The 27,760-nt window shown below is 41.2% G+C and overlaps 1 protein-coding gene across 4 annotated transcripts in view; it reads right to left on the reverse strand.

The window, feature by feature from the left end:
- MYOM1 (myomesin 1) overlaps positions 1-27,760 on the reverse strand; it is a 122,357-nt gene that overhangs the window by 39,906 nt on the left and 54,691 nt on the right. For 2 of the 4 annotated variants that reach the window (XR_015153912.1, XM_086373103.1), the window contains exons 14-22: positions 26,200-26,324; positions 20,798-20,981; positions 19,938-20,112; positions 15,951-16,072; positions 14,195-14,482; positions 11,882-12,078; positions 11,042-11,168; positions 7,193-7,377; positions 2,714-2,828 (exon numbers count right to left, since the gene is read on the reverse strand). Coding sequence is in view for 2 of the 4 variants with exons in the window: in XM_086373103.1 (XP_086229229.1) it covers positions 2,714-2,828; positions 7,193-7,377; positions 11,042-11,168; positions 11,882-12,078; positions 14,195-14,482; positions 15,951-16,072; positions 19,938-20,112; positions 20,798-20,981; positions 26,200-26,324 (1,518 nt within the window). In the remaining 2 variants the exon portion in view is untranslated. The remainder of the gene's footprint in view (positions 1-2,713; positions 2,829-7,192; positions 7,378-11,041; positions 11,169-11,881; positions 12,079-14,194; positions 14,483-15,950; positions 16,073-19,937; positions 20,113-20,797; positions 20,982-26,199; positions 26,325-27,760) is intronic. The other 2 variants (XR_015153913.1, XM_086373104.1) reach the window with 2 other exon arrangements.

Genomic DNA, 27,760 nt, shown 5'->3' on the forward strand with positions numbered 1-27,760 from the left:
CAGAAAGCATATGAATGTGCCTGAACATTCATGCAGGAATGAATGTGCCCACTGCCTGTGAAACAAGGACCAGTGTCTCCTGGGTTCTGGGCTCCTGCATGGCGATGCTTCAGACTTCCCTGGTGGCTCAGTTGCTATAGAATCTGCCTGCAATGCAGGAGACCCAGGTTCGATCCCTGGGTTGGGAAGATCCCCTGAAGAAGGAATTGGCAATCCACTCCAGTATTCTTTCCTGGGAAATCCCACGGACAGAGCTGCCTGGTGGGCTATGGTCCGTGGAGTTGCAAGAGTCGGACACGACTTAGCAACTAAACCACCACCGTGGAGATGCTTCAGGTCAGCATCTTGACTTGGTATCTCCCAGGAATCTTTCCTAGGTTGGAGCCGGTGGTTCGTGAGCAAGTTAATCTGGTGCTGTTTAGTCTGCAACTGTTGTTTGTAATTATATTCTGGGAATGAAATGGCCACAAAACAACTTTGGGGGCCTTATTCCACACCAGTGAAACAACACTTTCCCCTAGGAGCCCACCAGCAGACCCCTTTTTGAAGGCAAAGTTTCCATCATGGTGGCTTTGCCAATGTCCTGCCTGGCTACCTGCCATCCTGAGAGTTATTGATGAGAAAACAAGAAATCAATTTAAGCTTTTTTTCAGTCAATCCACTGCTTAACAGGTGCTTTTACTCATCAATGACTAGATTAAGAGCTTATTTGTATAGTAACCTAAATGGTCTTACACGAGTAGCCTTGCAGTTGGGCCCTTCGGCACGTCCACTCAGCACCTTGTATTTCTACACACTTGGTACCTGCCGGGTGTGATTTCTATAGAGATCTGTGTCCTCATGTCTTTGTGTGTTACCTTCTATCTGACACATGCGTTCCCAGCATTTTTCTGCTTTCTCATGACATTTTGCAAAGAGTACTTATATGAGGTATGGCACTCTCTCCCGACACACCTACTACACTTTGGTACAAGAAGGTCACTTCTGTCACACCCAGCTCTAGAGGGAAGTTACAAGAGTAGCTGAAAGTAGTTTATGAAGTAATAGGTTGAAAGGGGCAGGTACTTTCTCAAAGGGTGCATTTGACATTCTCTTTAAGCATCATGAAGTGAGAGCAGAATTTGCTATATTTACATTCTTTTCTTATCATAAAAACAAATATCACATTATATATCTGCTCTTTATTTCAATCTAGAAATAGGAAAGAGTTGAAGTGAGGGTGTTTGACTAGAATGAATATAAACTTAAAATAGGTGATTAATACTTTTTTTAATCCTCTCTCATTTCCAGTGCTTTCTTTCATGCAACTTTAATGAACTGACATATATAACTTTGAAAAGTGATAGAGACTAAATGACAAAATAAGTATTATATAATGATCTGGAGCTATTTGCCCAGTGAACACTGTAAACTTTGTTCTCGTAACAAAGGGAAAGACTGTCTTTCCTAGTCCAATCACGGCATCTGGAAACTGGGCCGTGAGGGCTGCCTCAGCTCTATAGATCATTCAGTCAGGACTGCTGTTAGCTTAACCCAGGGGTCAGCAAACTATGACTCGTGGGCTATATCTGGACCATTGCCTCTTTCTGTATGGCCTGAAAGCTAAGAATGGTTTTTACATTTTTAAATAGTTTTTTAAAAATCCAGAGAAGATTAATAGTTCAAGATGTGAAAATTAGTTACAATTCAAATTTCATAATGCATATAATTTATCATATTATATAATACATCTATCATGCACAATAAAGTTTTACTGATACAAAGCCACACTCATTTATGTATTGTCTGCAGCTGCTTTTGTGCCACAGCAGAGTTGAGGATAGTGACAGGCACCATATAACCATAGAGTTGAAAATATTTACTATCTGGCCCTTCACAGAGAAAATCTGCTAATTCCTGGTTTAACTTAGTAGCTACAATGATATAAACCCTACTTTTGTTTAAGGATCATGTTTGCTCCATGAGCTGTTCCAGCTTCTTCTGTGGTAGAAAAATATTCTTGTGGGAGTTAATGGACACTGTATAATAGAAATAATGTCCCAGGAATGTATACTTTAAACAGTTGGTCCAGAAAGCATAATTTGATCAAGAATTTCCGTGTTTTTAAGTATGAACCAAAGTAGTCCTAAAAGTGAAGTGAAAGTGTTAGTCGCTCAGTCGTGTCCAATTCTTTGCAACCCCATGGACTGTAGCCTGCCAGGGCTCTCTGCCCATGGAATTATCCAGGCAAGAATACTGGAGTGAGTAGCCATTCCCTTCTCCAGGGAATCTTCCAGACCCAGGGATCAAACCTGAGTCTCCCACATTGCAACCACTTCAAACCTGGCTCACCCCTGCCCTGAGGTCCTGTAATGGGGTAGATGATTGTCACGCCCGATGGTCATACTTGGGATTCCCTTGTGGCTCAGCTGGTAAAGGATCCACTGCAATGTGGGAGACCTGGGTTTGATCCCTGGGTTGGGAAGATCCCCTGGAGAAGGGAAAGGCTACCCACTCCAGTGTTCTGGCCCAGAGAATTCCATGGACTGTATAGTCCATGGGGTTGCCAAGCTGGACATGACTGACTTTCACTTTTCACTGTCATACTTATCAGTTGTTTGGATAGCATGCAGTGATGATTTTGAAAATGAGGAAAAACATAGAAGTAAGGCTGAACGTTACTTTGGTATCTTACACAGATGAGATAAACTTTAACGAAAAAGTAAAAGCCTACCTGGACGGGTTTCAGCTACAACAGGGCCAGCAAGGTCAGACGGCTTCCCGACACCCGCCTGGTTTATGGCTCGAACTCGGAACACGTAGCTCTCACCCTCCTTGAGGCCTTGCACCTGGAAGAAGCAGATATAGAAGTGATGGTCACTCTGTGTCATTTGAACAGAAGTGCTCTTCCCCTGTGGAGGTGATTCAGTTATACAGCACAGGATTTGGGTTCTAAACTTCATCCTGTCAGAGACTCAGTGTATGTCTTCAGCTAAGACTTTCTTCTTTCCCGACCATGTGCAAGTAGACATTTCCAAGATCCCTTGAAACTCAGATGTTCTTTCTTTTTTAGATAATTTAACAGCCACCAGCATCAGAAATAGGAGACTGATACCCGTATGTTTTACAGGAGTTTACCACCTTATTCTTTGGTGAAATGACAAAGTGCTCACAAGAGCATATGAGCTGCCCTCTTTTCCTGGTCCTTTTGGAACATTCCAGAGAAATTTCAGATAAAAGTTCTGGCAGGAGAGGGGAATTACAAGCATGGATCTTAGATCATGTATCACTTTCCATTTGTCTAAAAACATGTTAAAGCATTAGAACAAAAACAAATAATATAGCTATTTCTCACTAAACAGACAAGCAACTAACATGGCTGCAAATTTCGGTAATTTGTGAAGAGTCAATGTATTCAAATTTCAGGTCCACACACTGTTATGCATCAGGAAGACGTTTGCTGAGGACCTATATTATAAGTGAACCACTGAGCTAGATTTACAGGAGCGTGAGGAAAGTAAAAAATAAATATTTATAATATGCTTTTATACGACAGTCCCACTTCATAATTTTCTGTGACTTTCTTTGGGTTCAGCACAGTCTCATAAATAAAAAATAGTATAAACATTATCGATATTTTACAAAAATTATCTTTTTTAAAACAGTTGACTTTTAAAACCTATATCGTACTTTAAGAAGGAATTTGTTATACACACAGGACACAGTTTTTCCCATAGTGTTGTGATGGAGATTAACACCCACAATGGGATTTAAATCACACAAAGCTAGAATATATTTACTCAGCTAAGCAAAGGGTTTGTGACCATGCATTTAGGTGAGCTATGTATTAAATTGTTGGGTTTTTAATCTAATGATTTAATTGTGTTGTGTTTGTGATAACAGAATGCTACAGTTATGATAACAGAATGTTACTGTTACGATAGCTTTTACTGGAGCTAACGGATTTTTGAAATGATTTTAATCTGTAAATGAACTTGAATTTAGGCACAAGCTAAATGCATAAAGTTTTATGTATTTAAAGTCCATATTTAGAGATAATGCCAGGCAACTGTGGATCTACAAAAAGGAACAGAAACACTTCCTTGTTGTTTAAAAATAGACCAGTTGCCAGGTGCCTGCCACATCTGCACCTGCCGCTCGGGTAGTATGTGACCGTGAGTTAGATTTCGGCAACACGGCACGGGAAGGGAATCCACACATCCCGTGTCTAGTCACTGGGGTGGCAGGCACACCCCTGCACCCTTCCATGACTGCAGGGCAATGACTGCTGGGCTCAAAGCACTAGAGATGTGCCACATGCGCACACATCACATCTATTTTTTCCTTTTCTTGGATTTGTTTTCCTCCTTAAAATTTCCAAAAGAACCGCATTTCCTTGTCTTCTTCATCCTTGTTCCCTTCTAATTATTCATTCTCTTCTCGCCACACTGTAGCAGCAGATTGTAATTACCAATAAAAAAAGGAAGTGTGAGCTCAGCTGGTTAAATTTTTTGATGTAAAGCAATGCACCTTTAACTCCTTCTAGGAACCCCTAGACATTCCGTGCTCACATGAACAGGGATGCTTCTGGAAGATACCAGCTAACCCACTAGGTTCTGTGCAATGGTGCTAAAATCTCCTATTCCTGGAGTTAACATATCTCCTTTCCTCACTTAAACTTGATAAAGTTTTTTAACGTGTACATTTTTTTCTCCATTTCAGGCTTGAAACTTTTCTGAATATGAACCACCTGGAAGAGGGACTCCACATCATCGTGGGTGGGGGATTACGGGAACCTCAACTTTTCTTATGTCTTTACCATTTGAATTTATCATCATTAGCATCCATCCATTTTATAACCATAAGTGAAGTGAAGCTGCTCAGTCGTGTCCGACTTTTTGCAACCCCATGGACTGTAGCCTACCAGGCTCCTCTGTCCATGGGATTTTCCAGGCAATAGTACTGGAGTGGATTGCCATTTCCTTCTCCAGAATTTTTATAACCATAAAAGTCAATATTCTATTTTCACTTTAAAAATTGAGGCCAAACTCTAGGGTCATTTCCTTACAGAGAGTCCACCTCCTGCTTTGTGAGGGGCACTCAACCTCAGTCTCTCTCTTCCCCCTAAATTTGCCTTTCTTCTGTTTCTTGTCTTTTTTTTTTTTTTTAAATGAGTAACATTAACCAGTTTTTGATCTGCTTAAACTCTCTTATTTCCACTTCCTGTCCATTATTTTCTAGGCTCCTGGCCCCCTTTGCTTGACTTCTCACCCTTGTTTGGATCCTGTCTGTGGGACTCTCAGGACCCCTGTGCTGTGGCTGATGGAGGATTTGGAGGTTACGGGAGCTGTAAGCACACACCACCACCATCTAGGATGTGTCTGACCTGTTTTTCACTGGCTTTTGGGGTACGTTTGCATCCAGAGGCCTCCTGATTCTCTGGAGCCAAACCGCATCCTAGCTCCAGAACTTCCTTGACCTTTTCTCCGCCCCAGGAAACGTGACCTTCCTTATCCCTCATGGTTTTGTAAGGGGCTGGCAAGCTTACTGCATGTGCTAAGCTGAGTTAATGGCACACTGGATGTAACAGTAAAGGGTCATCTCTCCTGGAGAGTATATTTATATTTCTATGAGGACTATCAATGCCTTAACCCCAGAGCACTCTCTGTGACACATGGTGTTGATTCTACTGGCAGGTTGACAAGAGAAGTCTCTTAAAGTAGGTATACTCTGAGAATCCTCCAAGGCCTACCTCTGGGCAGGGGCCTATTCCACCAGCAGATAAGGCTGCACACTGAATGCCCAGGCAGCATTCTATCCAACTGTGATCATACAGCCACACTTCATTCTGAGTAACAGGGATCGGAGTCACATTCCCTACAGTTTCCGAGGCTCTGCTGTGGACTTGGGGTGTCCATATGCCATGACTGACAACAGGGGAAAACATGTTTTTGAGGTTTCCATTTGGTACTAGTGAGAGGGTCAGTGGCTATAGCAGAACCGTCTCTGGTAGATGGGAGTTAGAAACTGGTTTGGTTAGAACACTCTAGAGGAAACTGGAAGGCAGTGACATGTATAAGGGTGAAGTCAAGGTCAAGAGTTGAGTCATTCTTCTGGCCCCTGAGAGCTCACCTGAGCACAGGTGTGAGAGGGCAGGTGAGGTGAGGCCATGCATGACTCAAGGGATTGGAGTTTAAGGCTCACAGGTGTGCTGTGGATGTTGCTAAGTCACTTCAGTCGTGTCCGACTGTGTGCGACCCCATAGGTGGCAGCCCACCAGGCTTCTCTGTCCCTGGGATTCTCCAGGCAAGAACACTGGAGTTGGGTGGCCATTTCCTTCTCCAATGCATGAAAGTGAAAAGTGAAAGTGAAGTCCCTCAGTCGTGTCCGACCCTCAGCGACCCCATGAACTGCAGCCTTCCAGGCTCCTCCATCCATGGGATTTTCCAGGCAAGAGTACTGGAGTGGGGTGCCATTGCCTTCTCTGTCACAGGTGTGAACTCTATGAAAATAACACCCTCAAATCAAAAACACCCTCAAAAGTATGTGAAGTAGGAATGAGAATGTCACCTTTTGGGGATGGTAAGTAATAACATCTTAAGACTGGAAATAATGAAGATATGAGGTGGGTAAGTGGAGATGAAGAGGAAAACAAGAGAGAGGAGAAGTAATTTCTAAAGCCAGGCAAAGAGATTCAGGTCAAATTATAACCAAATTGTTTTAAGCATCAGAAACGTCCCCAAACCCTGCTGCTGCTGCTGCTGCTAAGTCGCTTCAGTCGTGTCTGACTCTGTGCGACCGCATAGACAGTAGCCCACCAGGCTTCCCCATCCCTGGGATTCTCCAGGCAAGAACACTGGAGTGGGGTGCCATTTCCTTCTCCAATGCATGAATGTGAAAAGTGAAAGTGAAGTCGCTCAGTCATGTCTGACTCTAGCGACCCCATGGACTGCAGCCTACCAGGATCCTCTATCCATGGGATTTTCCAGGCAAGAGTACTGGAGTGGGGTGCCATTGCCTTCTCCGCCCCAAACCCTACCCACTGCCAAATGGAAGCCTACCAGGAGCCCAACACATGACACCAACCAACACTGAGATGCTCTCTTTTATCTCCTTGACTTTAAAATTACCCTGTTAGAAGACCCCTTTTTCTTAAAAAAAAAAAAAAAAAAAGAGAGAGGGAAACTTTCTCAAACTGTCAGCATCCTCTGACCTTCAGGTATGTGTGTTTCAGAGCCGCCTGATTGAGTCCTCGCCACCGGTCCTCTCTGGCACTGGCCTCCTTTATGTCCACAAAGTAGCCAGTGACTGGAGTCCGTCCTGAGTGGATGGGAGGCTTCCACTGCAGAACCAGGGAGGTTTTCCTGACTTGACTGTACTTGAGACTGTGCGGTGGTCCTGAAGAGTGAAAGACAGAGAGACCCATGTGTAAAAATCATAATGGAGATAAGAAAACTCCAGTGTGTGTGAACCTAGCGCCACACTCACGGTCTTAAACTGAAACTTCTCTTGTAAAACCTACTATTCCTATGGAAACAGGTATCTTGCGGTCATTTTGTACCAAGTTTTCTTAATGGCTCTGCATCAGCCTATTAGGACCCTTTATGGGCAGCAAGTGTGAGGCCAGTTCGAGGTGCCCTCCAGCGGCCGGATGAAGCGTTGCCCTCCAGCTGTCCTCAAGCCTGTGTTCCTCACCTTTTACCGGGACAGTTTAATTTGGTTGCAGATTCAGTTTCTGATTATTTTTGGCTGACAACCTGAAAATGCACCCCAATATCAATTACAATGAAGCAAGCAACTCTATCTGATGGCTTGTGAATATAGAAAAAGAAATACATGGGACATCCCTCGTGGTCCATTGGTTACGAATCAACCTGCTAATGCAGGGGACACAGGTTTGATTCCTGGTCCCGGAAGATCCCACGTGCCTCAGGACAACTAAGCCTGTGCATCACAACTACAGAGTCTGTGCTCGAGGACCTGGGAGCTGCAGCTGCTGAAGCCTGCACACCCCAGCCTGTACTCCACAAGAGAAGCCACCACAGTGAGAAGCCCACACACCACAACTAGAGACAGCCCTTACACACAGCAGTGAAGGCCCAACACAGCCAAAAATAATAAATAAATCGTTTTTTCAAAAAGAAAAACAAATATATTGCACAATAGCTCCCCACTGGAAGGATACCCATAAAGCATATATTTCATATAGGGGTAAAAACAAACTACGCTTGTGGTTACAAAGAACTTTCACCAAAACAAATACATTCAATCCCATGGGTCCTGAATCTGTGTTAAACCTTACTAGGCACTTCACATCCTTTCATCTCATCCATTCCTAAGACAACTAACAGAAAGCTCGGGGAAGCCAAGGAACTTGATCAACCTGTTCTGGAAGGAAATCAAACATCCCCTGTGTGTGTTCTTTGCACTCTTGGGAGAGTCCCAGCTACTCAGTGATTACCTGAGTCTTCGCATGACTGTCAGCTGCTATGCAGGTGATATAGTTATTTGTTTTCCTTTTTTTTTTTTTTTTAAATAACAAGTGATTTCTAACCAACCAATCAAAATCACCTGAACTGACTCATGGTGGCTTGAGAGCCAACAACAAGTGCGAACGCCATCGTGCTATCCCTTGGGGTTTTGTTAGGGATTGCTCAATGTTGCCTGGGCCCTTGACCCAGTGGCTTAACAGTCACAATGAGTCATCCTTGTCTCCTGATGATGCCTGGTGTGGAAACAGGTTTGAACAATAACACCAGTACCTTACCCTGGCACGGCATGTTCTGTTATGCAGATAGCTTCCATGACCATTGTCCTGTGTCATCCTCAGGAGCCAGGGAGCCATCCTAACAGTAGCCCAAGCCCTGTTTTCCAGGCGAGGATCACTGCGCTGCTGCTTCCTAACCCCCACGTCTAAGAATTAGCAGACCCAGCTCTCAAACCTAACTGCCACTTGGTGCCTTTGTGACCCCCTGATTATCATTTAACCTGAATCTGTTTCTTCATCTGTAAAACAAAGGGATAACAAAACGTCCTAAATGCTCTCATCTGTCATCAGGCTTTCTTGATTCATGATTTGCCCAACACTTCTCAGTAAGTCAAGGGTGGATCTGGGAATAGACAGGTCTTGGGGATGGAGAACTGCCCCATTCACTTCTCTGATTTGGGAGCACTCATCCTGCAACTTCTTTTGCTAACTACATCGCTTTCTGTCAGATCATTTTCCATAGGTCTGCTCAGAATTTGTTGGTCTCTAGTCATTCACATTTTAACTTTATTCAGGAATTGCAAGAATTTAAAAGCAGACCTACTTTTGTGTAGGAGGCAGAAAGAACTTAAGAAATAGCACCAGCTTCAAGAAAGTGCTAGGAAAGGCAATGTGTTTACCGCTTGTATTTACTGAACCTGAGTGAACACTTGAACTTCTCTTGAGTTTCTCTTGTAATCTTTGTATTCACATTTGATAGAGATGTGATGCAGATGGATACTGGCTAAGTTAAGGCAAAAAGATGGTTCTCCAAGGGTGCTAAGGTTTCACCAGAGGAAGAGGGTGGCCCTGGGAGCAGACTGGGTCCAACCAGTGTGCCCAGGACTGCAGCCTACCAGGCTCCTCTGTCCATGGGATTTTCCAGGCAAGAGTACTGGAGTGGGTTGCCATTGCCTTCTCCAATACATTGCAATAGGCTGTCATATCTCTGTAGTCTCTCTGAAACTGCAAGCTTTCCATTTATCCCGGTTTTCCTGTTGAAATTAACTTGTTTTGGAAATCAGGTCATTTGCCTGCAGAGTTCCCTCAGTCTAGACTTGCTGCTAGCATCTTCATGGTGTAATTTAACACGTTCCTCTGTCTTTTGTATTTCCTGTAAACTGACAGTAAAATCTAGAAGCTTGACCAGAACAGCAGGTATTAAACAAGCTGAATATTGAACCCAAGGGAGAGCTTAGTCATTCTATGGCACTAAAGTATTTGGGTCTTTGAAGTTAGTGATATTGGAAGCAGAATAAAACCATCCACCAAATACATTGTTGCTAGTCTGACTCTGGGCTTTGCTAGTGGCTCAGTCGGTAAAGAATCCGCCTGCGATGCGGGAGATCTGGTTTGGATCCCTGGGCTGGGAAGATCCCCTGGAGGAAGGCATGGCAACCCACTCCAGTATTCTTGCCTGGAGAACCCCCATGGACAGAGGATCCTGATGGGCTGCAGTCCATGGGGTTGCAAAGAGTCAGGCATGACTGAGTGACTAAGCACAGTCTGACTCTTAATGACTTGACAAATTAGTTAGTATCCAGTCTTTAGATTTGTTCACTGTTGTAGCTGTGTAAGAGTTAAAGGCATAGGTGAATGTTTCTGGCTTCTCCCTATTTTTTTCAACCAACCATCCTCTATGACAACCTCCAAAGTAGAGTATTTCCAGGATCTTTGTTGTGATGCAGAGATGGGGAAAAGTTGACATAGGGAGACAGGGCTGGGGAGGTAAGTAAAAGATTTAAGAGGATCAAGGCAGGACTTAAGTCCTAGGCAGGCACATTGGGTCCTCCGTGTGTACAGTGAAGAGTTGGGAGCCAGGGAGGAGGAGAAAACAGGAAGGAGGCCATAGGGGCTGGGTCTGGGGAAGGGGATCGCCAGAGATTGATAAATGAGAGGCTCCAGAGCATTAAGAGAATGTGTGACAACTCAGGAGTGCAGGAAGACGCTTTAGAGAAATGTAGTGGGGATGTGTGAATTGAATGTCTTTCAGTGGTCTTTAAGAAGCAGAAGCAAAGATGGGTATTTCTGTTGAATAATTAAGTAGCATTCAACGTGTGTGCTTCTGTCCATCTTACTCCATACAGAGGCTGAGCTATGGGGACTCTAGGATTTATCTGGAATATAAGAAATTTATACTCAGTTTTATATTGGTTCCTATTAATAGATTTGTAAAAATATTTTACATGAACATGAGGGGCCGAGAGAACTTGTCTCCCTTAGAAGCTATGTAGCACTTAAATTTAGTTCCAAATTGTAGGATCCATTGGAAGAAGCTCTGAGCCTCAGTGCTGAGACACGGTCTCCCCGAGTTACCTGGAACAGCAATGGTCCATTCTTCACATTTGAAGCTGGGGCTTACTGCTGAGGGCGCCCCCAACCCAGCGATGTTTATGGCCGCCACTTGGAACTGATACACCATGTTCTCCTTCAGGTTGCTAATCTGCAACATGGACAGCATCACAGAGAGTGAAGGTTTCAGGTTTGTTTCAACATTGCATTTATTTAGAGTATGCGTTGGACATACTCTAGGATGATCCCCAGTGAGTCACACCCTTCTTGTAATCTCCTCGTGAATGTAGGTGAAACCTGAGACTTGCTTCTGGGCAACAGAACAGGGCAGGGGTATTGGAATATCAGTCCTGTGATTGTGTTGCATCAAATGGCAAAGGAGGAGATACATTTCATATGTAATTAAGATTACTAATCAGTTGGTGTTGAGTTAATCAAAAAGGAGATAGATTATCCTATGATACTGCAATTTATATAAGAAATACATGTTTTTGTCTTTTGTCTCCATTCCTGGCACAGAGCTCCTAAAACACTTGGAATTTCCCAAGTGATGAGAGTGACAAACATCTTTTACTGTGTTAATGAGGTGACTTTAGAAAAGCATCTAAAGATGGGGCCTGACTGCCAGGGCCCATAATCATGTACTTAGAGGGTGGGAACTTTCAGCCTCATCCCAGACCTCTGGACCTCTGTAGAGGGAAGATGGGCTGGAGATTAAGTTCATACACCAATGGCCAATGGTTTAATCAATCGAGTCTATGTAGTGAAGCCTCCATAAAACCTGCGTCTCTTATACGTATCCTGCATTGGCAATTCTTTACCACTAGTACCACTTGGGAAGCCCACAGAAGGCCACACACTTACCTTATATGCCTCATCACTGATGGCTTTGATGTTGGCTTCTCTCCATCTTCCTGGTACCCCGTCGATTACTTCACGATAGTTCACATAATAGCCCGTAATTTCAGCCCCTCCAGTCTTATCTGGCTGCTTCCATCCAAGAACCATTGAGTCACGAAAACTTTCGAGACAAGTGATGTCACAGGGTGGAGATGGTGGTGCTGTTGTAACATGAAGAGCTTGTGAGTGGACAGAACTGCTTCTGTGATTCTACGCCCATCAAACCGTCTCACTGATGGCACCACTGATGCCGTGTGGGAGGGCACTAGTTCTTGAATGTAAAACTAAAACGTAATACCAGCGAGCAACTTGGTGTCCATTTGATGCTCAAGGAAGAAAACTGACACACAGTAAAACCTGCACCACAGTTATTATTCCAAAGACAAAAGAACCTGCCCCCTTCATTCCCAAGGAGAAAGAAGCTTTGAAACATTAACAGCAAAATGTTAGTGTTTCTAACAAGATCCTGAAAAAACTAACAATATTCTGAAGAATGATGCATTCCCCATATGAAGAAATATTTCCCCAAGATATATATATATATATATTTTAAATAATACTTTATATATTTTTACTGCTTAGTTTTCATCTTGCCTTATGTATCTCAACTCTAAATTTTAGGACAGAGGTACATACTATCTCTTCATTCCTAAAACAATAGCATGAAAATGTAAGATATTTTCATTTTTTTATGTAGCTTTGTTTTTATTTGCTCCCTAAGAAAAATGGCATATGTATATCAATTTCTGCCTTGATTCATTTATTAAGAATTTCCATATATTTCCAAACAGCTAGCATTTTACCTCTGAGACACATACATCTATGTGAGACCTTACAACTATATAAGTTCTGTCTATACACAGGAAAAATCATATTCTGAAGCTCAGCTAAATTCAGCATTAATTTTTTTTCTTAAACCAAGAACATTCTTCCATGTGATTCTTCTCTTAGACTCCATTATTTTAAACCTGATATTGGATTATTATTCAGATGGCATGAAATACTACATAGCTATCACTATGTTTATTAGTGCTTAGTCAGGAAAATATTTGGATACTATTTTAAAAGTTTCCCTTCATTTATGTGGCTTTGCTGATAGAACTTTCTCTCAACTACTGAAAATACGGTTTTTCTGATAAAAAAGAGAGGGTGGTTGGTGAAAAGAAATCCACTCGATATGCAGTAACATTAGAAAGAATTTTCTGAGTATTTATGTGGGTTACCAGAGATAGGAACCATCTCATTCTTATTCAAAAAGATTCTCAGAACAATAAAGATTAAAAAAACAAAACAAAACACATTTTCCCTCTCTCCCTCCCATCACCAACCTCCTGCATTCACTGCATTTAAAAACTTTTTCTCTTTCTCTGTTTCAGAGCAGTGTTGAATATGAATTCTCAAATGAGTTCACCCCATCTCATCTTGAGTTAAAGGGGTAAATAAAGGTGTCAAAAAAGCAGAGGTTACAGAAGTTAGAGGTGAGGTAGGTATAGGGGATGGGTGAGAGGCATGTTACAATTTATCAGTATATACTAATTAATTCTTTTTTATTCAATAAGAGAAACATTGTCTCTTAGAATATATAAACCACAAGCACCAAATACCTTGATAAAAAAATCTGATTACTGATAATTAGTCTTTCTATTTTACTTCTGGTTAGGTAATTAATCTTACTGGTAAATAGTCTTAGTTCTGGGAATATGAATAATATATAATTGAATATAGTGGTATGTGATTATAATACCATGTTAAACTTTTCATGACTACTCAAAGACATATCGTTACTTATGTTTATTTGAATTAAATGTGAAGGTAATTTGAAAACCTAAGGATAAATAACAGAAGTTAATAACTATGACCCTAATAAAATGTCAGTTCTTTGTGAAATATTTTTCCTATCCATTTACCAAAATGATATTTCGAAGGACCTCTTACAAGCTACGATTATCGAATTTTCCCTGCTCTCATCTCTAACTCTCAGCAAAATGAGGCCAAAGGTGTGTCTATTTGACAAGCTAGAAGGGACTCAATAACCAAATTCCTTTAAATATTTCTATTGTCATTAAGCACAATGAATTATGCGTCAAAGCCAAGTTCACAGAAAACTACTTCTATGACTCATTAAACAAAGGTATTACAAATGGGTAACTGAAAACACATAAAATTAAGAATGAACACTGATGAAAGTGAACACAGATGGAAGACGGTGATATGGACAATGAGCCGTGAGGACGCTGATGTGAACAGATGAGACGCTCTTACTGTTTCAGCGCTCACCTAGGTCCTTCTTCTTTCTCAGAGGCTCAGACTTACTTTTCCCCTCAAGGGCTGCTTTCTTTGATGGCAGGGAAAGCGCTTCCTGAACTGTTTCACTTACTTTACTCACTTCTGTTTGGCCCAGGTTGTGAGCGCTATTGGGTAGTGAAGGTTGGTTAAGTTTGCTACCAAGCAAAGCATCTTTCTTAAAGGTTGGCCGGGAGGTGTCATGCATGCCTCCCCTGGAGTCTGTTAGTCCACCAGGTGTCTCATTCAGTTCAGGCCACACATCTGGAGACACTCCTCCCCCTACAATTGCCAGATAACAACAGAAACACTTTGAGCCAGGACGCAGTACAGATCGCGCTTAGAATAAAAGAGAAAAACATTAGCACCGCACACAGAACAAAAACAATCTTGGTTTAAGGGAAATCACCTGAATTTGCAAGAAATATGGAAAGCATACATTTCACATAACTAACACCAAGGAAACATTTCAACTTCTCCATATTTTGGGAAAAGAAGAAATGAGAACAAAAAACCAGAGACAGAACAAGAACCATTTGGATTTGCAGGACCCAAGTAAATATAAGAACAAGCACTTCTCAGACATTTCTTGAGATATAAGTTGCATTATTCAACAGAATGGGGGGTGGGGGGAGTGCACAAGAGACAAACAAAGATCTTGATTATGTAACAATTAGAGTTATGTACCTTATTGATATAGTAATGGTCTGTACCTCCCAATCTCAAAGAAACATGTTAACTATGTCCTTATAATACGAACATATTATAGGGAATGTTAAAAAGTAATACAGGGGAATTCCCTGGAGATCCAATGGTTAAAACTCTGTGCTTCCACTTCAGGGGGCACTGGTTCCAACCCTGGTTGGGGAATTAAGATCCCACATGCCTTGTGACAAAAAAAAAAAAAAGTAATACGAGATGCTAACTGAAGACAACTGGTATTAAATAATCTTTCTATTTACATATTTGCTGCTGCTGCTGCTAAGTCACTTCAGTCGTGTCCGAATCTGTGTGACCCCATAGACGGCAGCCCACCAGGCTCCCCCATCCCTGGGATTCTCCAGGCAAGAACACTGGAGTGGGTACTGTGATATAGTAGCAAAACATATTTGCTACTGTATCACAGATTTCATTTTTATTGCTTGAACTACCTGGGTTCCTTCCCCACCTTAAGATTGGGAGGCACATCATTATACATACATATAATTACTTTATTACTGGTTTTATTCTGTTGGTTACTTTGCCAGCAGAGATGAAACATATGATTAAGCAACCACGCATGCCTTACACGAATTTTAGCAGAGTTTATAGAAGGCAGGTTAATGTGCTGTTACTGAAAACAAGCCAAGCTCTGCTGCAGATGGAATGGCTTTTAGGTATGAGATGATCTGGTTATGGGTGATACACCACCTCATGGGATTGGATGGCCCTCTGTATTCCCAGGAGGAGCACCAAGTTAAAATGGAGTTTCACACAATGGGAATGAATATCTGAGGACACTTGGGCTGATGAAGATGGAAAGACTATACAGAAGCACAGAATCTGGATAAGTGATGGAGATCTGTAAAAGAACAGCTGTGGAAGATTAGAGGTCGCCTGGAGTCAGAGACAATGACCATCTGAGGATGGGATCATTGAGCCATCTTAGAAACTTGACACAGTCTCTGGAGGGGATGGTATCTTTCGTTGTAACTTAGAAAAAAATCATTCCCGCCCCCTGCACCCGTAAAGCTGTGCATGAAGAACTTACCAATAGCAGCTTTTACTTCAATTGCTTCTGAATTCTGTGAATATTCACTAAGTCCAGCTGCGTTAACTGCTCTGACCCGGAAAATATAACTCTGACCGGTCTTCAATCCATGACAAGTAAATCTGAAAGGGAAGAAAAATTTTTTAAAGTTTCCCAGGAGGAAAATTAGGGAACTAAACTAAATTCTGTTAGTTTAACAGAATGATCTGGCTTTATGAAAACCATTCATTTTTTCAAAAGGAAGAAAAGGATGTAGAGAGATCCAGGTAACATACGTACCTTAAACAAGAAGGCATCTCAGGCAATTTTCTAAACTCACTCTGTCAAACAGTGAGGAGTCCTGGTTTTCCCCTGAATAAACACCCTATCCTTTTTGAACCTGTGTGTACTTATCAGTAAAATGGAGATAATAATGCCTTCACACAATTCTTGTGTGAAGATTGACCATAAATTATATATAGTACAGGGGAAGGAATAAATTAGGGATTAATAGACACACTACTATATATAAAATAGATTAATATCAAGGTCCTACTGAATAGCGAAAGGAACTATATTGAATATCTTGTAACAACCTATAATGGAAAAGAATTTGAAAAGAATATCTATATCTATACATAAACTGAATGACTTTGCTATATACCTGAAATATTATAAATCAACTATACTTCAATAAAAAATTAAAAATAAATTTTAAAAAGTATAATAGTACCCATTATAGGCCCTGGATATAAGAAGCACTGACTAAATAATAGGTGGTATTAATAACATTATTAATGATTATTTCAGGGTTATATTTATAGTTCTAAAGCATTGGTTGCCCCTTGTCACAGAGGCCTACTCGCTGCCTCCCTGCATGCCGTGGAAGGTAAAATTACTTGAAAAATTACACTAGAATCTGAAAATTAGGTGAAAAATTGACTTGAGAATTGTCATGTACATTTTAAGGTTCAGTAATGAGGTGTGAATCCATGGGCAGTTTCACACATAAAACAATCTCACTTTCTTAATAGTTATCAGGGCTATAAAAAAACCTGTTTCATGAATCACAGTAACATTCTAATCCATCCTAAGGACTGTAAGTAGAGGAAACTACAGCCTGCTGATGACCCTGCCACTATCAGCAAGTTGAAATATTTAATACAGGCAGCCATAGTGTAGGCCTGGAGAAGGCAATGGCAACCCACTCCAGTCCTCTTGCCTGGAGAATCCCAGGGACGGAGGAGCCTAGTGGGCTGCCGTCTATGGGGTCGCATAGAGTCCGACACGACTGAAGCGACTTAGCAGCAGCAGCATAGTGTAGGCCAGCTCAGTTCAGTAAACATTTAGCAAGCGCTTCAGTGTTCCAGACACTGAGCTAGGTTGTGAAGATGGGCAACAAACGGTGTCAGCCCTTGAGCAGCTCCCCTCCATTTGTGGAAAGGCAGTCAGTGCCTACTTGCCATGAAAGTTTCTAAACAGTCCCTGGAAAATGCAGGAAACTCAGAGTAAACACAAAACGCACAAAGAGGTTAAATGAATCTCTTGCAAAACATACTGCCTTCTCCCCTTAACTGGTTTGTCTTCATTCTCTCATGTTCTGCAAAGGAATGACTTGACTTATGGGGATCCTTGGAATAGAATTGGCCACGCCAGAAGCTGCCTAACAAACCTGCTTGACAATGGGGTGGGGGGATTCTCCCCTGAGATTGATCCTAAAGCAAAGGAGGCTCGGAATTTGGGTGTAGGCCCGAATTCATCATCAGTTTACAAAGCTGGTTGGCAAAATATTCAAAAGCAAGGAGAAAAAAGAAAAACCCTCCTTACATTAGAACTAGATACAAGATCACTAAGTATTCTGAATGTCTTTATTTTGGTGTGTGTGTATTTCCTCAGCACTGAATTTACCTCTGATGTTCAAAATTCATACAATACCAATACTTTTTTCTGCTCATTTAAAATGCAGGCATAATTAATGACACTGGACAGCTACATGAACAAATATCAAACTGGACTATTTTCTGACATCATACACAAAAATAATCTCAAAATGGATTAGACTTAAATGCAAGACCTGAGACCATGAAAGTCCTATAAGAGAGCATAGGCCATGTACCTTTAGACCATGGTCTTACAACATTTTTTTGGATCTGTCTCCTCAGGCACGGAAAGCAAAAGGAAAAGTAAACAAACGGGACTACAGCAAATGAAAAAGCTTTTGCACAGCAAAGGAAACTATCAACAAAACGAAAAGGCCATTTACTGAATGGAAGGAGATACGAGCAAATGATACATCTGATAAGGGGTTAATATCCAAAATATACAAAGAACTCATAAAACTTAATATCAAACCCTCCCCAATCAACCCAATTAAAAAATGGGCAGAGGATCTGAATAGACATTTTCCCAAAGAAGACATACAGATGGCCAACAGGCACGTGAAAAGATGCTTAACATCAGTAACCATAAGGGAAATGCAAATCAGAACCACAATGAGCTATCACCTCACACCTGTCAGGATGAATATTCTCAAAAAGACAAGAAACAAAAAGTTTTGTCAAGGATGTGGAGGAGAAGGAATGCTCACTGTTGGCGGGACGCAAATTGGTATATGTAAAAGAGTAGGGAGGTTCCTCAAAATATTAAAACCAGAACTACCATCCCATCTAGCAGTTCCACTTCTGGGTGTTTTTCTGAAGAAAACAGAAACACTAATTTGAAAAGATACATGTGTCCCTATGTTCAACTGCAGCATTATTGACAGTAGCCAAGATATAAAAGCAACCTAAGTTTTCACTGATAATGAATAAATAAAGAACATGTGGCATATACATACAATGGAATATTACTCAACCATAGAAAGGAATGGAGGCTTGTCACTTACAGCACGGATGAACCTAAGAGGGATTATGCTAAGTGAAATAAGTCAAATAGAGAAAGACAAATACTGTACGACTTCATTTCACTTCTATGTGGAATCTAAAAAACAAAACATGAACAAACAGAACAAAACAGAAACAGACTCTTAGATACAGAGATACAGAGATACTCTTAGATACAGGTGGTTGCCAGAGGGGAACAGGGTTGCGGGTTGATGAAATAGGTGAAGAGGATTAGGAGGTACAAACTTCCAGTTAAAAAACAAGTCATGGGGATGATATGTATAGCCTGGGGAATACAGTCAATAATACTGCAATAGCTTTGCAGTGGTGGCAGTGGGTACTCAGACTTACTGTGGAGATCATTTGGTAATGGATAGAAATACTGAATCACTGTATTGTGCACCTGGAACTAACACAGTGTTGTAGATTACTTATACTTGAATTAAAAAAAAATAAAACAAAATGTCTGGATAATTTTTGTTTACTAGAGCGTAGATTCCTTGCAATCTAGTATCACATTGGATATTAAAAGTGAACAAAATGTTTCAAAGGATACACAGTCTTAAGTGCGAGAATCAGAAAAGAGCTATGAAATGACTTCTTATCATAGCTGCCATTGTGGGTTTCTAAATGTTTAATGTCACTAGTCGGAGAAGGCAATGGCACCCCACTCCAGTACTCTTGCCTGGAAAATCCCATGGATGGAGGAGCCTGGTAGGCTGCAGTCCATGGGGTTGCTAAGAGTCAGACACAACTGAGCGACTTCACTTTCACTTTTCACTTTCATGCATTGGAGAAGGAAATGGCAACCCACTCCAGTGTTCTTGCCTGGAGAATCCCAGGGACGGGAGCCTGGTGAGCTGCCGTCTATGGGGTCGCACAGAGTCGGACACGACTGAAGCGACTTAGCAGCAGCAATGTCACTAGTAATCCTTTCTTCAAATGTATGGCCATAGACACATTCAATTTTGAATTCTTTTGGACACTCAGAGCATAATGTTTTCAATAATCTCCCTGCGTTGGATGTTTGTGCTGCTGTTTGGGTCCATGGCTGTGTTTCTTTTCTGCAGCCCCTGCGACTCCAGCGTCAGAACCCCAGTCCCACCTCCTGACATAATGTGGTTACCTCGTGCCCTTCACAGGGTTGTTGTTGCAAGGCTCCCACTTGCCAGAGCCAACAATGCTTGACTCTATGTAGTACCCGACCAGCTCTTTAGCATCTTTGGGTTCCTCCCATGTAACGACCACTGATGTGTCTGTGTTTCTGCTTGGGATGATATTGCTTGGAGGCTTGGGGATGTCTGAAAAAAGAAGAAAATAATGGTCAAGTTCAAGGTGGCTTTAAAACTTCATTCTTATCACATATGCAGAAACATGAACATGCATATATAAATATACTAGTAACCACGTCAGTCACACAGTTCTCTATATTTGTTAGAGCAGAAAATGTTTTAAATATGCTAGTTTGGGAGCATAATGAAAAACTAAACACTGATGAACATACCAATTCCCTCCAGGAAAAAAGTACACTAGCAATACTGTTGAAACTCCTGGAGAAATGTACTTTCATAATCATTCATAATTATAAAGTTTTTTTGGAGGGGGAGGGTGCTTCCCTGGTAGCTCAGATGGTAAAGAATCTGCTTCAATGCAGGAGACCTGGGTTTGATCCCTCGGTCAGGAAGATCCCCTGGAGAAGAAAATGGTAACCCACTCCAGTATTCTTGCCTGGAGAATTCCATGGACAGAGGAAGTCCACGGGATCGCAAAGAGTCGGACATGACTGAGCAACTAACACACCATACATGAAGTTCTTTTTAACATATCAGGCAAGCACAGTCATCAATTAAATTTATAATATGAAAAAAGCTGTCACCATTTTTACTTTTGAACATATATGTATTTCAGTACAATTCTTGCTTTTGAATTTTCTCTCGAATTGAAGTTAAATAAGTTTATAGCAGCTCAAGCAAACTCTACACTTACCAAGCTTGTCGCCAACCACGGTCACTTCCGTTGCCTCTGACGGCTCACCAACTCCTGCCGAATTGGAACAGCGGACTCGGAAACGGTAGGATTTCCCCTCAGCCAAGTCGAACAGAGCGAAGCGGGGAGATTTCACAGGGAGCTCTGTGTTCACCCGCTGCCAGTTTTCTGTTCCTGCTTCACACTGCAGCCAGAACAGTAAGGTCATTGAAGGCACAGAAAGAATAAACTGAAGAACTCTAAGCCAGGCACCTCGAAGTTCATTTATCTGCCAACAAACTACTACCTGTCATGCAAGTTGGTCTGGAAAAGAGATTTGGAGGAAGTGGGGGATGAAACATCTCAAGTCCACAGGATTACCTCAATCAAATACAGCTGTATTGTTGGACAAATATGATGCCTTGATATTTCACTTCTTTTCTTAACTAAATAAGGCCATTGGTCTACTTACAAAAGTCCTTAATTCATTTAGATGATAGTTTGGGGTCAGATGGGCTTTCCAGTTGGTACGGTGGTAAAGAATCTGCCTGCCAATGCAGTAGATGCAGGTTTGATCCCTGGGTTGGGAAGATGCCCTGAAATAGGAAATGGCAACCCACTCCAGTATTGTTGCTGGAAAATTCCATGGACAGAGGAGCCTGGAGGGCTACAGTCCATGGGGTTGCAAAGAGTCAGACACAATTAAGCACAACAGGACACACAAATTGGGGTCAGATGCTTTTTTAGGGTATGTAATTAAGTTTAATATGCTATGTTAGATACTTACATTTCCATTATATTATTATGACCTGAGTTATTTTAATTGTGTTTTATATAATGACTCATAACAACATGCAGGTCTGTGCTCATATATCACCTTCTTGATCATTGCCACCCCATCATTGACCTGCAAAGGTTATTTGCTCCTTCCCCATCTCTCTCTATCCCTTACTTCCCCTGCTTTATTTTTCACCCAGAAACTTATCAACACTTGAAATTAAACTATTTATTTGTCATCTCCATTGTTGGAATGTAAATTCCAATGAAATGAGCTCAGGAAGATATCTTGTTCACTGCTATACCCCAGAGCCTGGAACTGTCATCTGGCACATAGTAGATAATCAATGATTTTTTTTCTGAATGAATTAATTTTTCTGAATTCTGAATGTATGAAGTCAATGAAAGATAAATAATTTTTTTTCTTTTTTAGAATATGGGCAAAGCAGGAGTGACTTTGCTACAGAATGTCTGAACGGTTTCAAGAGATTTTTCCAGAAATCTAAACCTGTGATAGACTGACCAGCTGTCAAGGATGATAACTTTAGGGGACAATAAGTTTTTTAGTACATCACTCAGCATAACCCTCATTTAGCTGAAATGAGAGGCAATGTAGTATGATGAAAAGGACCCAGAGGCATTGATTCAGGTCCTTGCTTTGGTAACAGCGAACTATGTGGTCCTGGGAAAGTCACGAGTGTCAACATCTGTAAAACAGGCAAATTTGATGAGGTAACCACTGACATCCCTTGCAGTGCCTTTTATGATAACGTGTCTGTTGTATGTGGGAGGGCAGAGAGAATAAATTCCCCTTTAAGTCACTCTGCTACCCACTGAGGAATAGAATCCTCCCAGACTTTTATAGTTTAGTTTATGACTTTGATTTATTTTGGGCATATATTATGTGATTATTGAAGTTTAAGATTTTTTCTTTAATGTGGACCATTTTTAAAGCCCTTATTGAATTTGTTACAACATTGCTTCTGTTTTATGTTTTGGTTTTCTGGCTGTGAGGCATGTGAGATCTTAGCCCCCCAACCAGGGATTGAACCCACACACCCTGCATTGGAAGGTGAAATCTCAATCGCTGGACCACCAGGGAAGTCCTTATTATCCAAGCTTTTGAGAGAAGACTTAGGTGAGGGAAGGTCGAAAGGCAGCAGTATGTAAAACTTGGATATATGGACCTGAGCCAGACTGCTTAGGTTCAAATCCTAGCTCTGTCCCTTACTAGTTGTGTGATCTGGGGAAAATTATATATCCCATCTATGCCTGTTTCCTCATCTACAAAGCAGATGTAATAAAAATAAAAGTATTTCCTTCATAGGGTTCCTGTAACAATGAAGTGAGTTAACATATGTAGAGCTTAAAACAGTGCCTGCATGTGTGCACTCAGCTGCTCAGTTGTGTCTGACTCTTTGCAACCCAATGGACTACAGCCCACCAGGGCTCCTCTGTCCATGGGATTTCCCAGGCAAGAATACTGGAGTGGGCTGCCATTTCCTCCTCTGGGGATCCTCCCGACCCAAGGATTGAACCAGTGTCTCCTGTGTCTCCTGCACTGACAGGCACATTCTTTTACCACTGACACATTTGGAAAACAGTGCCTGGTCCTTGGTAAACATCAGTTGTTTTCATTCCTTTGGTAGAAACAGAGCTACCAAGTCATACAATTCATGTCTCTGACTTGACCAGACTTCTGAAAGGGGAAATGAGAGAAAGCGCTGAAAACATAAGACATCTGAGAAAACTTTGGAGGCTGAAAAGAACATAGTAGGACGGAGGGGTTGAGAGCAACGGAACTTGATTTATCTAATTCCCCTCAATATCAACCATTTCAGGGCTCACAGACATGGCGTAACTGCTCGTAAGCCCATCACCATGACAGGCAAGTTCATGCTTGATGTGCGTGCAAATCCCAGGTAAAAGGTTCCTTGAAGAAGAGCAAGCACAGGGATAACCAGAGAGGCAGCACTGCTGCGGGCTTGAACATCCTGCGGATGGAAACTTGTCATGGGAAGAGAGCATGGGAACATTTCCCTTGTGAAAAGGCAACGGTTTAGAAGTGGTTCATCAGAAATAATTTGAGGACTTCCCTGGTGGTCCTTATTCTTGCCTGAAAAATCCCATGGACAGAGGAGCCTGGTGGGCTACAGTCCAAAGGGTCACAAAGAGTCAGACACAACTGGGAGACTAAGCACGGGTGGTCCGGTGGTTAAAAATCCGCCTGCCAATGCAGGAGACATGGGTTGATCACTGGTCCCGGAAGATCCCACGTGCCACAGGGCAACTAAGCTGGTACGCCACAACTGCTGAAGCCTGTGTGCCCTGGAGTCCGTGCTCCACACAAGAGAAGCCGCTGCAATGAGAAGCCCACACACCACAGCTAGAGAGTAGCCCCTACTCTCTGCAACTAGCTGAAGCCCGGGCCCAGCAAAAAAGACCCAAATAAATAAATTTTTTTTAAAAAAAAATGAGAATTTGAGACTCGGCTCTGGACCACAGTCTGGCACTCATCTGGATGGCTTTTCTGTAAACATGCCCCTGGTCTCTGCAGGTGTGCTGCTCCTCTGGCACATCCCGGACCTTATAAGTTGGCAGGGCCTGTGCAGACCTCTTTATCCATGCTGTACTCACAAATGTCCCTTCTGGCTCACTGGTGGAAGAACACTAAGAATTTTATTTATTTTTTTATTTTTTTTTTAATTTTTTTAAATTTTATTTTATTTTTAAACTTTACATAATTGTATTAGTTTTGCCAAATATCAAAATGAATCCACCACAGGTATACATGTGTTCCACATCCTGAACCCTCCTAATTTTAATCAGATGCAGGTATTTGGGTCTGGAGAAGCTACAGACTTTCATGGAGAAATTTGAGTTTATGTGACCACAGGAGATGCTCAACAGAAGCCAAAGTTGACTCATCTCAAAGAAAGACCTCAGTAGTAGGCTGTTACTGTGTCATTATTATAAGAAAGATGGTAATTACTGCCACAGAGCTTATTCAGAACTATCTTTGTGTGGAGCATTTCAAAATGATTCACTGGAGGAGTGTGTATTAAATACACCAGGAAGTGAATGTTTATCACTCTTGTCTTGCCCTCTATTAAAAAAAAAAAAGAAAGAAAAAAAAATTTAATCAAGAATTATACTCGTTATATTTCATTTGATATATTTCAAATATATATATTTCAAGATATATTTCATAATATCTAGAAAATATAAAAATTGATAAAACATAAAATTTAAGCATTATTTTGGTAAAACCAGACTTTCTTTGAAGATGTCTATATTTGCATGTTGAAGAAACAACCCACTTATTTTTATTCACCTCTAGGGATAGGAAGGAAGTGAGGCATGCTCCCCAAAGCCATAAGCCAAATGTTCTCATGAATAAAATTTATTAATAAAGGGAAACCACAGACCCTGTGTTTTTTGCTGCAATATAATTTTCTCAAGAGCTGCTGGTTAGAAATAATTAAAGGGCCAGAAAGATAGTTGGATATAGATTTTATGTTGTTACCTAACTTATAGGTATTTGCCTATACCTGTAGTCCTTTGATGGACTTTCTGGTGGCTTAGTGGTAAAAAGACTCTGCCTGCTAATGCAGCATATGTGAGTTCGATTCCTGGGTCAAGAAGATCCCCTGGAGAAGGAAATGGCAACCCACTCCAATAATTTTGCCTGAGAAATCTCATGGACAGAGGAGTCTGGAAGGCTACAATCCATGGGGTCTAAAAGAGTCAGACACAAGTGAGCAAGTAACCAACAACAGCAGAGCAAGGGAGATGGAAAAAGTGGCGAGAAAGCACTGAAACGCAGTGTTGCAGAGGGGATCTACAGTTACAGGAAGGTTTCTCTTCTTAGAGGAGCTAAGAGTTGGGGTCTGTGGACCTCTTAGGAGTCCATGGGTGACCCTTCAGTTCAGTTCAGTTCAGTTGCTCAGTCATGTCTGACTCTTTGTGACCCCATGAATTGCAGCACGCCAGGCCTCCCTGTCCATCACCAACTCCCGGAGTTCACTCAAACTCACGTCCATCGAGTCAGTGATGCCATCCAGCCATCTCATCCTCTGTCATCCCCTTCTCCTCCTGCCCCCAATCCCTTCTAGCATCAGAGTCTTTTCCAATGAGTCAACTCTTCGCATGAGGTGGCTAAAGTACTGGAGTTTCCGCTTTAGCATCATTCCTTCCAAAGAACACCCAGGGCTGATCTCCTTTAGAATGGACTGGTTGGATCTCCTTGCAGTCCAAGGAACTCTCAAGAGTCTTCTTCAACACCACACTTCAAAAGCATCAATTCTTCAGCACTCAGCTTTCTTCACAGTCCAACTCTCACATCCATACATGACCACTGGAAAAACCATAGCCTTGACTAGACGGACCTTTGTTGGCAAAGTAATGTCTCTGCTTTTCAATATGCTATCTAGGTTGGTCATAACTTTCCTTCCAAGGAACCCTTAGGGATCCATAAACCCCCTGAACTTTCAGGCAAAATTCTGAGAAACACATTTTTCTGTGTAAACAAGTAACAGTTTATAAGGGTTTTTAAAGTTCAAGACACAACAGAAACTTAATCTCTACTTCTTTAAAGAAATGTTGAAGAAGTGCCAGAGGTAATGATGCTGCTCCCAGAGTCTCACCTTTTCTACAAAGTACAGGATGCCTTCATGGCCACGCTGGCGGGGGGGCTTCCAGCTCAGCACCACATAGCTCTGCGTGGCCTCAATGACGGAGAGGTCGGTGGGGGGTCCGGGAACAACACCCTCTGAAAAACAACAGGGAAGCTTGAGGGGCACGCACTCTGGAAAATGGAATTGTATTGTAAGACTTATACTGCATATGAAGTAGTGTAATATTACTTGAAAATAGTGTGTGATCAGATGTAAATTATACTGAAAAAATTCCAAGATATTATTAAATCAAAACAAATAATTACAGCTAATAAGATAATATAGATAAAATGAAATAAAAATATTCAAATCCAAAAAAAAAAGAGGAAAAAGGAACAAATAGATGGAATGGATAAAAAACAAATAGCAAGATGTTAGATTTAAATCCAATCATATCAATAATCACAATGATATGTAAATTGTTCAAATATCCCAATTAAAAGGTGAAGATTACTAGTTTGCCTTAAAGAAGCAGACCCAAGGATATGATGCCTACAAGAAATGTGATTTAAATACAAAGACACAAAGGAAAAGGATAGATATCATATGTCATGCTAACGTATCAAAAGAAAGCTGAAATGGTCATGTTCATATCAGATAAAGCATATTTCCAAGCAAAAATGCGTTACCATGGATAAAAGGAGTGATTTTCTGATAATAAAGTGGTCAGTGCATAAGAGGATATAATAATAAAAATGCTTATGAACCTAGTAGCAGAGTTTCAAAATATATGAAACAAAACCTGATAAAACTACAAGAAGCATATAAATCCATCATTTAGTTGGAGAGAGTAAGTAGATAGAAACAAATGAAAAATAAAAGACTCAATAGAAATCCTAGCAGACTTTTTTTAGAAATTGATAATCCAATTTTAAATTCTACATGGAAATGCAAAGACTTAGAGTAGTCAAAACAACTTTGGGGAAAAAATGATTAGAGGTCTTATACTATGTGATTGCAAAACTATGAAGCTAAAACAAAAGAAAGAAAAACAAGAAGCTTATCAAAGCTACAGTTCAAGACAGTGTGGTACTGGTATAAAGAAAATAAAATTAACAAATAAAGATTCAAAAACAGATCCACAAATATGCAATCAATTGACTTGGACAATAGTGCTAAGGCAATTCAATGGGAAAAGGATAATCTTTTCCACAGATGTTGCTGAAATAATTGGATCACCATATGCAAAATAATAACACTTAGACCCTTAATCCACACAATATAGAAATAATTAATTTGAAATGTATCATAAATTGAAAGATAACAGTGTAAGAGCTGATGCTGTGACATTTCCAGAAAAAAAGAGAATATCTGAGTGAACTTGGATCCGGCAAAGATGTCAAATAGGATGCAAAAATGGCAAATACACACATGAAAAGATGCTCAGCATTACTCTGGAAGTGCAAATTAAGACCACTATGCACCTACTATGAAATGCCACTGTGACATAAAACACCAATATACGCTGACTAGAATGGCTGTAGGTAAAAAGACTGACCATACCAAGTACCAGGACAGTGAGGAGCCACTG

This window comes from Bos grunniens, chromosome 24 (genome assembly GCF_055505025.1).
Source record: "Bos grunniens cultivar Pamir isolate PY7600 chromosome 24, Bosgru_T2T1.0, whole genome shotgun sequence".
Taxonomy (NCBI): Eukaryota; Metazoa; Chordata; class Mammalia; order Artiodactyla; family Bovidae; genus Bos; species Bos grunniens.